Below are 15773 nucleotides of genomic sequence, written 5' to 3' on the forward strand. Positions count from 1 at the left end.
AGATGTAGGACATCCTGGTATTTTTGCCATATGTGGCATAATATATTGGGACATACTACATCAATTTTTGGCATGCTATATAGTATGGAAGTATACAATTCGGAATGCAGCCCAACTCTTCCTTAGGTGACTGAAAATGTCAATTGAGGATGTGATCAGACTGTGTCAGCAAGAGCAGTCCGTCGACAACCATAAAGAGAAGGATATTATGGTATGGATGCAGTGCCTAAACCCGTAAAAACACAGTTGAATGCACCAAAACCATCGGCACTGGCCTACAGAGGTGGAAAAAAAGGATATGGCCAGATGAGTCATCCTTCACCATATTCTCGACAAGCGGGCGAGACAATGTACGGTGAGGGGGTCCGGTGGCTCTGCGTTTTCCTGACGTGGTTTGGGTCATGGGTGTGGAATTTAGGGGGGACGCTGTGGACATGTCCCCATCAATGTTCAGAGACTACTGAATTGTCCCCAGCAATAATTTGGTACACAAAACGCTTAACAGATCTTCTCTACTAGTCCCGCCTCACTAGCCCAATATCGCTTATAGGATTGGTTTGCTGTTTCTAACTAACATGTGAGATGCTGGCTGTAGTATCTGGTTGAATTTAGTTGCGCGACAAAGCCTCCGTCAACAGTTCTGTGCACATAAATACGGGAGAATCCTGGCGTCTTGTATTGATTCAGTATTGAAACCAGACCAACCAAACCAGACATAATAATGTTTAGGTAAATTAGTTTTTTTGAACCCTATCAGTTATCAATTTGGATGCAGCAAGTGCACATGTGGGCCAAATGCATGATCATCAGTTCAGGAGGTTAAAGAACCAGCCATCAGGATAATCAGATCTTACTGTTGTTCAAATGTATACTTTTTTATTTTATATAGTGAAAAAAAAAATCTGCTCACGCACTATGCGTGCTTGCATTTAATGTACCTGCCAAAGCTCAAATCAAAACTAGAAAGTACATTTCCTGGAAAAAATCTGAGGTGGGCTAGCTGCAGCAGCTGTATGCAACAGCTACTGCTAGCACTACTACGGACTGGACAATCTCCATGCACCCACCGGCGAAGACCGTGTATCTTTAGCCCACTCAGGGGCTGAGTTGTGGGGCCCTTGGCGTGGACAGTGGCGTGGTGGCGAGAATCCGCCCCCTCAGGTCAGAGCCAGTCAGGGACAGTGTACCCCTCTCTGCGCCACCTACCTACCCTCACTGGTGAAGACCGTGTGTCTCTAGCCCACTCAGAGGCTGAGTTGTGGGTTCTGTGGCGTGGAAAGTGGCGTGGTGGCAACACTCCACCCCCTCAGGTCAGAGCCTCAGGGACAGTGTAACCCTCTCCAGGCCACCCACCTGTCCCCATCGGTGAAGACCTTGTGTCTCTAACCCACTCAAAGGCTGAGTTATGTCATAGCATGTCAGGGACAGTGAACCCCTCTCCGGGCCAACCATCTGCCCTCACCAGTGAAGACTGTGTGTCTCTAGCCTTCTCAGGGGCTGAGTTCTGGTATTCGTGGCGTGGTGGCAAGACTCCGCCCCCTCAGTTCACAGCAAGTCAGAGACGGTGTACACCTCTATGGGCCATCCACCTTGCCCCACTGGTGAAGACTGTGTGTCTCTAGCCCACTCAGGGGCTGGGTTGTGGGTTCTGTGGCGTGGATTGTGGCATGGTAGCGAGACTCCGCCCCCTCACGTCAGAGCCAGTCAGAGACAGTGTACCCCTCTCCAGTTCCAGCCCACCCACCTGCCCCTACCGGTGAAGACCGTGTGTCTCTAGCCCACTCAGGGGCTGAGTTGTGGGGCCCGTATCGTGGATAGTGGCATGGTGGAGAGACTCCGCCCCCTCAGATCAGAGCGAGTCGGGGGCAGTGAATTGACCTCCGGGCCATCTCCATGCACCCACTGGCGAAGACCGTGTCTCTCTAGCTAACTCAGGGGCTGAGTTGTGGGGCCCGTGGCGTGGACAGTGGCGTGGTGACGAGACTCCGCCCCCTCAGGTCAGAGCCGGTAGGGGACAGTGTTCCCCTACCTGGGCCACCCACCTGCCTTCACCAGTGAAGACCTGTCTCTAGCCCACTCACGGGCTGAGTTGTGTAGTCCAAGGGTTTCTGTACCTTCAAGAGAGGCTGCCCATGCACCTGCATACAATTTAATTCAAATCCCAACTGACACTCTGAACATTCCATCAATTGTTTGCATGGGAAAGCATGACCAGCTTCAGACAGCTCCAGCTCAAAAAGTATGAATGTCACAGCTTAGATGTTTAAATCATAGGAATCCTGGAAACCAGCTGAACATTTTGAGATATAATATGTCCATTTAGCTTAAAGTCCAGGTTAACCCAGTTCAAATTTTTGTTATGAGCTTCACACACCACAGGAAAACATGTCATTAACCACCCAGCCAAATCTGAGTGATTAAAAATGTCGCTAAGTATATAAAATAAGGCTTCAAAATCGGTTAAAAATCAGCAGCATTCTCTGGTCTGAGACTGTGGGGGCGTGTCTGCTGAAGGCACCGAAGCCACACCCAATTGCGTGAGGAGGGGGTGTGGAGGGAAGAACCTGTCAAATAGTACCGTTCTCTGGTCTGCATATTGTCACACTGGCATGCCGTCTCTTTTGTGGTAGGAAGGCACAGCTTTGTGAAAACAGAGAGGAGTTGAAATTACACTTGTCTAATGAGTCAAACGCACAGATGCTTCCTCCTAACCTACCTCCTGACAAATAACACAGGTAAAACTGTAGCTACTCTATACCAACGCGCCAGTGTTACTGCCCTTAGATGCAAAATACAAAAACAGGCAACGAGGAATGTATGAGTCTGTCCCTATTTTCTCCCTGCCACCTCCGGACCCATTCCTATCCCTAACAGGCGATCCTGTCGTCCCTTGGGATCAATGGAAAAAGTTGTTTAAAATGTACCTTTTAGTCACTGGCTTGAACAGCGCTGATAGCGCGAAGAAGCGTACACTACCGGAGTTGATAATCGGGACAGACTCATCCACTCTCGTTGGCAATGTTATGTGTGAGAATAACGAGCACTCGGCTTCAACTTTCCCGCAACATATCCAACAGAACGTTCAGCCAGTAGCCGCCGAGCACCGCTTCACTAGGAGAGGGTGCGTCTTTCTCCAGCTGCAGCTGGTTTACCTGGTCTACCTAACCATCCCCCTCGCTCCCGCCTCCCGGTCTCCCGCTGGAGAAATATATTGTTACCATTACCGGTGAACCCATACGCATATCAGGTGCCACAAATATGGCAGGCAGTTTCTGTATAGTTAACGCTTATAGTCATAATATATCATCCGTAACGTTATTTGGTGGGTGGTCGCCTGGTCGGTGCTGCTAGCTATGTTAGCTAGACTAAGGTTATATACACACTCCCATTTGCAACAATCTACATAGATAATGTTAGCTATAATTCCTCCTAAGATTACATATAATTAATCATAGCTGACATTACCACATAAATGTCAAGACACATTTTGTAGATTAACGTAGCAGTGTATTTTCCTATTGCTTACGTTACCTAGCTAACGTTATAACGTTAATTAGCTATAAGCACACAAGGCAGCGTTGTCGGCACCAAAGGTTGATGCGACAGGAGGAGAATGGAGGCCGGGGAGGGAGATGGTTGGCTCCGCCGAATTCACCAGGACCAGTCGTGAGTCTGTGAAACCCAAAAGCCTCATATTATAATTGCAGAATGTTTCGGGAGTGAAATGTTTGCTGCAGAGGCGGGCGCTAGCGGTGACAGACTCCTCTGTAACACCATGGCTCTTCAAAAATGCTAACCCATTTGCTTCTCATTTCAGCTTTACTCAGGAGTGAAAGAAGGAGACCTTATCATCCCATTCCTGCTGGCATCCAGGAAGGATGCATTTTCGTTTAGTTTTATGCATAGGCATTGCTAACTAAGAAAAACTAGCTAATTCTAGACTGTTGGTTAAAACTAGCTAATTCTAGACTCAAGATTGAGCAGAACCGAAGATTCAAATCCGTTCTAGCTTTATATAGTGTTAGGGCGGGGATATGCTAAGAACACCGCTCTACGTCATCCGGTACCGTTTTAAGCCCGCCCAGAAAATCCAGAAATCAAAACTGGTCAAAAACACAAAACTGGTCTAACTTCACAATTCAGTACTACACATGGTTCATCCCATTTTTACATGTTATCAGCAATGCATCACTAACACATAGAATGTGTTTTCAAGCAAATCTCTGATTTTGGTTAACTGGGACTTTAAAGAAAGAAAGAAAGAAAGAAAGAAAGAAAGAAAGAAAGAAAGAAAGAAAGAAAGAAAGAAAGAAAGAAAGAATGAAAGAAATAAAGAACATTAAAAGGTGTGTGTACCTTTTAGATACCTTCAAGCTCTCTCCTGTTAACTGTCACCATAGCAACCACACCAAAGCACAGAACACACAGAATTCGCTGACTCACTCGCCATACGTTTCAATGGGGAGCGCAGTTGCCGTACAAATCGTCACACAGCGAAAACTATGAGTCACACAGCTTAGATTCTTACATTGTACGAATCAGCACAGTTGTGTGAACATTTATATATATAATGTGTATAAGCTGTTAAAACTGTAGGCATAGCGACAAGTTAGAAAAAGAGTAAACATTTAAAATTAGCAGCTCAAAAGGTAGAGTGCAGCGCCATACGTTTCGATGGGGAGCGCAGTTGCCGAACAAATCGTCATACAGTGAAAACTATAAGTCACACAGCTGAGATGCTTACATTGTACAAATCAGCACAGTTGTGTGAACATTTTGATATATAATATGTCAAAACTGTAGGAGTGCCAGCAGTTTACAAAATGTTTGAATATTTTCAAAGCAACAGCTACCACCACTCTAAAAACATAATGATACTGAACATTCCACCAGCAGTTTCAATGGCACAAAAATTACTATTAAAAGTTAAATTACTAAAAAACTATAAAACATATAAAAATGCAGAATGCATACGCTTAACATCATGAACATGTTCAAACAACAAACAAACAAACAAAGTTTGAATGAAGTTATAATAAGGAGAATAATAATAAGAAAGAAAGAAAGAAAGAAAGAAAGAAAGAAAGAAAGAAAGAAAGAAAGAAAGAAAGAAAGAAAGAAAGAAAGAAATAGTGGGAATATCAAAAGTTGGGCTAGCTTCTACATGCTAGCCCACCTAAATACGCCCTTGGTTTGAGTCAACTTAAAGGGAAGAGTCAGTGCAAATCAATACAGCATTATTGTGAGTGATCGCCTTTATCCTACAATGAAACACCCCCATCCTGACGGGAGTGGTCTGTTCCAGGATGACCCCATCCACGGGGCACAAGGGGTCACTGAATGGTTTGATGAGTATGAAAATGATGTGAATCATATGCTATGGCCTTCACGGTCACCACATCACAACCCAGTTGAATTAACCTAGAGATATTGGATGGTCCTGTTAGACAGCGCTCTCCACCACCATCATCAAACACCAAATGAGGGAATATCTTTTAGAGGAATGGTGTGCCATCCCTTCCAGAGAAGGGAAAGGCGATGGCTGTTTTTTCCTTTAATTTTTAACCTGTCTGTATGTCTTCTCTTTGTGTGTGTGTGTGTGTGTGTGTGTGTGTGTGTGTGTGTGTGCGCGTGCGTGCGTGTGTTAGAGAGATAGAGGGAGAGTGTGTTTACAGCACCGTATGTGCTCAACAGCTTCTACAGTTCAGTATGTGGGAGCGTTCACATGTGAACCGTAGGTGCGTGTAAGCACACAGCAAATAGACACTGCGCGCATCGCAGCTGAACCGCTCAACTTGCCCCCGACCAGCGCCCCCCCCCCAAAAGCCCCCCCCCCCCCCCCCCCCCCCCCGTCAAGCCTGACAGCTTCAAGCGAAGGGGCGGGATGTATGCTTGACGAACCGGAATAATGGGGCAACATCTGCCGCCTTTCCGTAAACACGGGCATTGATTGCGCGCCGGGCTCTGGGGGGACTTTCCATTGATTAGGGGAATGGGGCCGCTGTGTTCTCCGACGGGGCCCTCAGCGGGCCGGAGCCATAAGTGGGATTAGTTTGCCGGAATGCAAAACAAACGAACGCAACACCTGCCTTCCTCCTCCAGCCCTCTCCGTCTGGCGGAGCGGGGAGAGTGCTCGGCGGGCAATCATCGGCGGCGGCGAGGGAGAGGGGGGCGTTGCGCTAAGAAGCAACGCCAGATTCCTCAGAGAGAGGGGAGGGAGGAGGCAGGAGAGAGAGAAGGAGAACAGAGGGAGGAGGAGGAGAGATTATGGCGGTGTGTGGAGGACGGGGCACGGCGGCGGCGCCCGCGTCAGTGCCGTCGGTGATCAGGTATGCAGCGGCGGGCGCTCGTTAGCCCCGGCGCTAATTGGAGGGTGCAGAGGAGCGAGCAGGTGTTTGCTCTCTAATGGAGATGAGGAGGAGTGTGGGTACGCCGTCTTGATCGGAGGAGTCCATCTTGTTTATGTGGTCGAGGGTGACAGTCGGCAGGCGTGCGCCGGATCGTCAGGGAAGATCACGCTCCTCAGGACGGCGTTTCAATTCAATTCAATAACCTTTATTTAAACTCGAAGGACACTGAGGTTGCCCTCATTTACAGTGATGACGAGTTAAGTTTCAGACGCTGTCTAGTCGTGCACTCACGTCACCAACAACTAACACAGTCCAAGCGCCTCAGTTGAAAGATCGAAGAGGAAATATTGATTGAATCACAAGATAGATAGATAGATAGATAGATAGATAGATAGATACATAAATACATACATACATACATACATACATACATACATACATACATACATACATACACACATACATACATACATATATACATACATTCATACATACATACATACATACATACATACATACATACATACATACGCACATACATACATACATACATACATACATACATACATACATACATACGCACGCACGTGCACACACACACACACTCACCTCCACACGTCCACAACCCTCAGGAACACTCAGGCACTGTTATACAGTTTGATGGCCGCCTTCACAAAGGTCTGAACCGCTCCATATTGCACCTGGGTGGGATGAGCCTGCGGATGAAATTGCTCCCCATCTGCCACAGCTCATCATAGAGGGCTTGCTTATTAGTTTATTTGGTTTCTGAGAACTTTGATGTGTTTCAGAATTCCCTGTCTGGCTCTTTTTTAGAGTGATTCTGTATTTGGGCTTAACAAAGCCACTCACCACAGCTCTCAGTCCCCCCCCACTGCGTCTTAAAGTAGCTTGCTGTTATTAAACACATGAAAAGCTGCTCCTTTTAAATTTTCGACAAACATGATCAAAATGTCACCCAGCATCCACTCCCTTTGGTGTTTGCATGGCTACATCCTATTTATGGTGCCTGACACTGCAGTCGGCCAATTACAGTGATTACATCCCTGTTGCTTCATGCTGGGGTCACACCACTGCCAATTGAAAATGACCAACAGCAAATAAAAAGCCCTACTGAATCAGCAATTCAGCAGATTGTGAGTGGCCCTGAGGGATTTCTCATAATGGTAAGAATGGCACCCCCATATTATGATCACTTCAGGTCCGATATAAAAGATTGAGAATCTTCTATTACGAGTTGGGTCGTAAAACCAAGGGATTCAGGATGGATATTGGGTTCTGACGCCTTGTTGCAAATAGCCTCCCCTCCCCCTGTCCCAATATATTCTGGTAACTGGCAGATGTGACACAGTTTTGGATGACTTCAGACTGACGAGAATTGAACTTGCGCCATCTTGTCTAAGACTGTAATTAGATTAGAACATTTTACTGGCGGACAATTTGTTAAAAGATGAGGTTTATTCGAATGACTGCATGGTCATAAAGAGGGTTTTTGTCTTCGTCTGTCTCTCTCCTTCACTTGACTGTCTCAATGTGACCCTGGCTGCTTTATATGGACCATGTCTGGTCACGGTCAGAGACCGTCGTCGGTCTGGTGAGATCACGGGCGGTCATCAGAAAAGAACTTCATCATGTTCACTGATACTGTCACTTCAGAAGTGTTGGCTTCAGTTTTGTCCACCTCCAGGAAATGTGTAGTGCAACATTGACTGTTTTTGTAGTGGTGACAGGGTTGTTTTTTCCATGGTCATGCGACAAAGAGGCTGTATAAACACAACTTATCTACTAAATCTAGTAAATAATACACTTGGGATGCTGCAATTGTAAACTGGAAGTGTCTGCTCTGCTCCACTAGTCACTCTCAGATTGTATTGCCATTCAGAGTCAGGGGCGGGAGCCAGGCTATTGATCCTCTCCTTCACTCTGTCCAATTGTGCAACAGAGCAGGTCGCAGCCTGGCAGCACTGGTGGTGTTCAGGTTATGACATGACGAGCTCCAGAGTTCACAGATTGTCTCATTAATGTTTTGAGGTTCCCCAGGTAACCAACTGAGCAGCCCTCAGTCCTTTCACTTTCTTTCTTTTCAAACTATTTTATAACTTTTTTCCGCTTGACTTGTGTTCGCCAGTACACAGTAGTTTACAAGATGTACATTTGAGATGGGAATTATACAGCCAATTACATGTTAAATCTATAGTCTATAGGGGAGATATAGTTTTCTATGAAGTCAATCAATTTAATGTGCAGACACTTTATTTTCATCCACCTGAAAGTGTCTGCAGTTTACTTTCAATGCTTGAAGTTTAAATTATCGTTAACGTAAATGCAAGTTGAGACACTAGTCTATATAACAGGTCACTGTGTTTCTTGGCAGTATTGCCTTTACGCTCACTTGCCCTTGCTGGGTTCGATCTTGGCTGTACAGAAATCATCACTCTTCACAGTAACAGATAGTATACTGTACATAAAGCATTAAACATGGTTATTTAGCGGACTCTATTGAGGTAGCCTACAGAATGCATCGCTTCAACTATCCACACAAATGAGAAATATAACGTTATGGTTCATTCCATTTGTCTCCCCCATCGGTGTTGCTGGCCGGCTGGCAGACAACCAGGAGAAGAAAACCAGGTCCAGAGAGAGGAATAAAAGTGAACGAACAAAACAGGAAGACGGCAAATATCAGAAGAGAGGGGCCAGAGAGAGAAGGCCAAGGAGATTTAGGGCGAGCAAGAGACAGGAGCGAGTGTGACGAGGGAGCAGGGGGTGAAGGGAGGGAGGGAGGGGGGGAGGGACCCCGATCCAACTCACGGTTCATCCCTCCTCTAAGGCGGTGAAGGGGAGTTCAAGCCCAGCCACAATCAATTTCCCTGACCTGGAGTTCATTTCATCAATCAGAGCTCACACTAGTTGGCTTGGGCCGACGCCAAACCATGCTGATATTCACCTCTTCCTCCCCCTGTATAAACGAGCCGTGCGACGCTGCTTTTCCTGCCCAGTCATCAGCCCAGCCCAGCCCAGCCCAGCCCAGCACAGCACAGCACAGCACAACACAGCCCAGCCCAGCCCAGCCCAACCCAACACAACACAGCACAGCACAGCACAGCACAGCACAGCACAACACAGCACAGCACAACACAGCACAGCACAACACAGCACAGCACAACACAGCCCAGCACAGCACAGCACAGCACAACACAGCCCAGCACAGCACAGTCATCAGCCCAGTCATCAGCCCAGCACAGCACAGTCATCAGCACAGCACAGCCTCAGCTAAGAGCAGGAAGTGCTGGGTTCCCAGGCCGTGTTGCATCTTTCAAGAGGAGGAAATCGGATTGGTGGGGGGGGGGGTCAACTGTGTCTGGAAATGCGAGGCGGGGGAGCGCAGCGGCGTTCTCTGGACAGACGGAGAGGCTCTGGACAGACTCGCAGTTAAAAGGCCTCCAGACTCAACGCCACACTGACCGCAGCTCTCTGCCTGCCTCCTGGCTCGCTACCTCCCCTTTGGAAGTTCTATTAAAGAAATCGTGTTAGGGAGTGTGTGTGTGTGTGTGTGTGTCATTGTCTCCAGGGATGTACTGTAGGTCGTACTGGGCTGAGTGAGCTGATGGCTAGACTATTTGCTAAGCTTAATTGCTCATACTTTTTATTTTATTTCTTTCCTCCGCGGGTAAATTTGCTTGCCAAGGCCTTTATATGGTTCATTTTTAATAACTGGGGGTTTGCTCTCAGAAAGCTGTTCTTTTTAACTCACTACATTCATTATTGCACATTTGGTTGCAATAGTGCTAAAGCATGTTGAGGTTTAAAAAGAAGAAGAAAAAAAAAAAGCTTTACAGTATAAGTTTACAGCTTTGTCCCCCCCAAAAAAGATCAGAATTCCATGAAAATGTTATTTTCAGTAGCCTCTGTAATTTTGGCCTTTTCAAAACCTTTCATACACCCTGGTCACTATCTTTCTAATTGATTATTTCTCTGTTGGGTACAGAGATAAGCATCGCATGCCCATCACAGCACGCAGCCAGTCATAAATTACTTTCTGAGTTAATTATGGGGATTTGTACTCATATCTGCATACTAATCATTGTGATTTTGGGATATTCTACTGTAGATCCACATTGGTAACACAAAACTCAACATTACTCTGTGATCTTGGATCCTGAATGCTGTACCGCTATGAAAATGTCTACATTTGACGATCATATGACAGCTCAGCAATTTAACCCCTTATTTACACATGTACCATTCATTACTCCAGTGTAACAGATACAGCAATGAGAGGAAATATGCCAGACTAAGCTCCTTAATTGAGACTGAACCAACGCCGGCCTCTCCCTTAATGTCAGAGGGTTGGGTTTGATATAAGCTCCAGATAATGAATAATGACATCATAGTTGAGTGCCTGCCTGCCTTTTGGGGGGGAAAAACAAAAAGACAAAACAATGAAAAACAAAAAGAGAGAGACAGCGTTTGTGCACAGCTTGTATTATGCATGAGGACCAGCTGGTTGCTGTCATCTGATATTCCCTCAGCCATTTGTGGAATACAATGTCTCTCCCTCTGCTCTGAGGCAGGTGTACCAGACATGTCCACTAGTATTCTGCTGCAGATATGTACGCAGTCTCCCTGTTAAGCAAACAATGGCACTCTCATTGTGTTGATGCATGTACAGTTGCCTGAGTGACTGGATACCTGTTCTGTTCAGGTCAGTTCAGTTCTGTTGTACGATATGAGGTTGGTTGTTATTCTGTGGGGATTCTCAACCCAGTCCTTTTCATTCCAGTTCAGGGCTGTTCTCCATTGCCCGAGGAGTGTCCCACCTGCTGTTTGCGAATCTTCTCAAAGTCATATTCTCTTTCATAGCCCATTGATGGTGAACACCAAACCCCTAGCCACAGGGTTCTCCGTACAGTCTGGCCATATACACTGATTGACAAGCTTTCGTCCTCCATTAAAGGGCTTGATGTTTTTTTTTGTTTTTTTTTGTTTTTTTTTGTTTTTTGTCTTCTGATTCTCATTGACGTGCATTCAGGATCAAACCACATCCATCTTCTAAACAGGACGGACACCTAACGAGGTCTTTGAAGCAGTTGAATTTGAGAAAGTGCATACTGTGATGATTTCTGTGAATTATGAATTATTCTTTCTCACTAGTTTCTGCGGGCCTTTGTTCAGTATAGCTCTTGTAAATGTTACTTTACACCTTTGAAATTATATAATAAACACCACCACTTGCAAGTGTACTTTGAACATGAATGAAAACAGCTCTCAAACTGCAGTTTGTGTTGATGTTAGCGGCAGGGTGGGATAAATCCATCCACTTGACCAATTAGCATTCCATGTAGGCTATACTTGCAATTGACATTGTAAATCCTGAATTGCTCTCACCTTGACCAGATGGCTCTTTGTTCCTGGCTGATCGGTTTCTGTGTTGTAATAGAGTGATTTGGGGAAACTTAATGGATGTTAAATTATGTTAATAGTCAATGAAGTATTTATAGAGGTGGCCTCCAAGTAGCTTGTGGTGGGGTGTCATGGCCTCAAAGTATAGTAGGTATGTCGTGTCTGTGCATTTGTTGTAGTACTGTATGTTTTGCAGTTCTCTTGTAGCGAGAGTGTTAATAGGCCATGCCATCTGATAACTTGTGTCTCTTCTCTCTACTGTGTAGTTCAGGATAGTAGAGTTGTTGGCTGTTTATGGCCTTCTGGATACGATCTCCAATCATCCGCATACCGGATGTAATATCATCCTATGCTCCTTGTTCTGCAATCTCAGGATAGATATTGCACGTCAATACCCACTGGTATCCCTGCTCACCCTTTTAACAACCCCCATTTGATTTCCCGGCACTCAAATCACCCTCAATGCCCTACTCAAATACTTCTTAACATTGAAAGCTGAACTCTGAGCCATTTTTGGCAGCGGCTAACTTGTGTCTGTGGTGTGACGCAGGCTATGGTGGAGACGGTGAACAACCTGCTGCAGCCGCAGGCCCAGGGGGCGTGGCGGGACCTGAGCAGCGGCGAGCAGCTGCGGGCCGCCACCATGCTGCTGGACACGGTGGAGCAGGGCGCCTTCGTTCTGGCCGACAACCTGCTCAAGACCGACATCGTCCAGGAGAACACCGACAACATCCGTGAGTGGAGATATACATACAGTACTGTACAATATGCTGCTTTGTTTTTCAAATGCGACTCCCAGTAGAATAAGCAGATGTGGAACAGCGGTGGTCACTGAACCCCATGTTTCCACGTGTGTTTAGCCCTCAGTTTTCACGTGTCAACAAAGTTTAAACAGCGTCAACAATGAGTTCAGTTGCAGTAAACACAATACCTCCGCCTCTTGCCCAGCTGACGATAACACAAAGATATCCATCCCAATTTGATTGTTTCGGCCTCCTGAGAGAATCAACTTGGACAAAACGATATTCCGTATGACGCTGTCCCTTGAAAAATTACATATCTGCCGTCATTCTATGAAGTAGTGCACATCTCCCATAAGGAACGCCTGTCTGTGTTACATGCTTTTATATGGTTCCAGATAAGGATATGGCTTCAGAGGGCCCCTCATAGCCATTGATCCAGGGATGCTCTCGCATCGACCATTAAGCTCTTGAGGCCTCAGTTCAGGCATAGGGGTCGGCCACTAAACCCCGCCACGCCCCAGGGAAGGATAACCTCAGTGGGGTTGCCTGGATCTGAGACCCCTTGACAGAGGTTGCTTCTGAAGTGTCATAATTAACTCGAATGGCTGTGTTTATGTGATTGCTGTTTCTTAGGTGGTACTAAGCCCATTTGTGCTGGTACTGGGTCAATGGTTAACGCTTTGATGTACATTAATAGCAACGCTGTCTTTTTCTCCCATCTCTCTTGTCTTTGATAGCCACTAGCTGTTTGTTTTTTTCTTGATGAAAAAGCATCAAACGTTGTAAGCATCAGATTCTGTTTACATCTCGATTCCTCCTCCTGTCCCTAGGGGTGTGTGTGTGTGTGGGGGGGGGGGGGACAGAAGACATTTTGATGACACAAATACTTTTTCTGGCTTCATCTGTTCAGGAGTCATCGGCTTAAAAAAAAATCAGCAGTTTACATTTCAAGTGGTTTGCTAAGAACTTTTTTGTCTTGCGAGCGCAGCAAAGCATGAATAGGAGTGAACTCGTTTGTGGGCGGCGTGAACTACTGGTAGCAACAGGCAGCACGAGGGAAGATCATTTCATCACGTATGGGCCTCCCGCTTAAAGGGTGGAATTTTTTTAGGCTCCCGCTGCCATGGCAACCTGAAAATATAGGTTTGCTGAGTGTAGAGAGTAGGAAACGAGCGTAAGGGGAATTAATAAAAAAATGAATTTATTGTACCTAGCACTCAATTCGTCCGAGTATTAAGGAGATTCTCGCTCTGTTTGTAGGGGGAGGAGAGAAATGGCTCCCTCAAGGCGCACCCGCCTCGGCCTGAGACGAGGCGCGGGCTCCCGCTAGGCAGCGCTCAGGTTAATCACGCCAGGGTGACATGTTTACAGGGCCTTTAGTTTCTGTTTGCTCTGCTTAGTTTGTCACCCAACGGGTTTTGCTTTAGAACACAGGGTCCCCAGTGCCTCCCCCCACAGGCACATCCACACAAGAGGGAGACCCACAAAATGAAAGCGCCCACTGCGCTAGCTAATGATTGGTCTCTCAGAGGAAATGGATGGAGAATGTGTGTTCTATCTTCCCCATGTGTGTGTGTGTGTGTGAGAGAGAGAGAGAGAGAGAGAGAGAGAGAGAGAGTGTGTGCGTGTGTGTGTGTGCGTGTGTGTGTGCGCATGTGGGTGTGCATGTGTGTTTGTATGCATTTTAAGCTCAGACTGCTACTGGAGAATGTACTTTCCTCACTTCAAAAGCTGAAGAAACATTCTTTGTGTGTGTGTGTGTGTGTGTGTGTGTGTGTACGGTACACATTGGCGTGTGCAAGCATTTGCGGCTCCGTTCTGCTTTTCTCCCGTGTCTATCGCTCTCTCATCGTTAATCCCATGGACAGATTTCCCCTGATTACTGTGATATTTAAACCTATTTGAAAGCCGCCCTGCAGGCACAACATCATCTCCTGCAGAAGCAGCGCGCCTAAAGCCAGCCTTAAGCTTTTTACCATCTCACCCAGCCAGCGATGAGAAATGTTCCTGTGAGTCACAGCCGGGGACTGGAAGCCCAGGATTGGTCGCTATCTGCAGCATTGTCTCGATTAAAGTCGAATAGCAACACATCGCAGATCCACAAGCGTGACGCGATCTGCCAGAACAACGGCATTTCCCAAAGCGAAAGATGAGAAAGACAGGATTTAAGAGCAGATCCTCTGAGAGGATTACATCTCTCTATAGTATTTTGGTGGAGCTAACCTTGGCATGTGGGAAATATGTTTTCTTTTAGCCTCGGCTTCAGAGGAAAGCGTTAAAGATGTTAGCTGGAGATTCATTTCCGAAGATGCCATATCACAAATAGTAGAATTCTGGTCCAGTTCAAGTAAAATCTCTGCCATCAGTTCTCTTTTGTGCTCGACTGCGCTGTGCTCATGGTGTACTGACATACTTAGTACTTGAATCACATCAATCAAAGGCCTGCTCTTATCAGGACGGTGGACAGTGACGACAAAGGTGCTATTGCTGGGTGGGAAGGCCCCACCAGCCCACACTGAGTGGAAGAAGAGGAACTCTTTTATGATCAGAGAAAGTCAAGCATCTCTCACTGAGTCACTATTTCGACCCAGTTCCTGTTAACACCCCGATTTCCTTTGCGGTACGATGCCTTAGCCTCCGAACCATAAAGGTGGTCGCCTCACAACAGCTGTTGAGCATTGCCTCCAAAAAAAACCCAGTCCGTCCTCCCACTCCGTCTCCATCTCCTCTGCTCATCTCTTCATCCCTTCCCTCCCTTTAAAACAACAACGCCTCCTTGAAGTCGCGGGCCAATCTTCTCCTCAGAGGGCCGGAGAAGCAATCGTTCATAACTTCACCAAAAGATAGGAATCTCACCAGCTCTCTCAGCTACACCCTAAACCCCTCATCGCTGGAGTCTTGTGATGAAGATCTTTAAACATCGTGGCCATGAGTGTCGAGTTAGACACTACACCGCAAAGCGTTTAAGCGGTACCTTAGACAACTCGCCATGCGCCTGATGCTTGATGAAATCAAGTATACTGGAGGAGAGGCTTACACCGTGTCCTAACTGCTTGCGACGCGAGCAACAGAACGCAACATCACATACTTGCTGTCCTAACTGAAACCGTTAAATTTCCTGTTCTGTTACGTCATTTGTCTATATTCCCAACTGAAGACAGTTAAAGAACGAACGCCTGTCAACGCGAGCGACAGGAGGGAAATAGGAACAGGGCGAGCGTCAAAAGGGCAGTTAAAACGTTGCGCCGCTTCGTGCTGC

General features: G+C 46.5%; 1 protein-coding gene across 1 annotated transcript in view; it reads left to right on the forward strand.

Moving 5' to 3' along the window:
* LOC311320476 (adhesion G protein-coupled receptor L3-like) overlaps nt 1-15773 on the forward strand; it is a gene marked incomplete at its 3' end in the record, with an annotated part of 153920 nt that overhangs the window by 88925 nt on the left and 49222 nt on the right. The window contains exon 9 of the mRNA XM_084452234.1: nt 12322-12505. Within this exon, the coding sequence (XP_084308360.1) occupies nt 12322-12505 (184 nt within the window). The remainder of the gene's footprint in view (nt 1-12321; nt 12506-15773) is intronic.

This window comes from Borostomias antarcticus (assembly GCF_949987555.1).
Source record: "Borostomias antarcticus genome assembly, chromosome: 17".
In the NCBI taxonomy this organism is placed as follows: Eukaryota; Metazoa; Chordata; class Actinopteri; order Stomiiformes; family Stomiidae; genus Borostomias; species Borostomias antarcticus.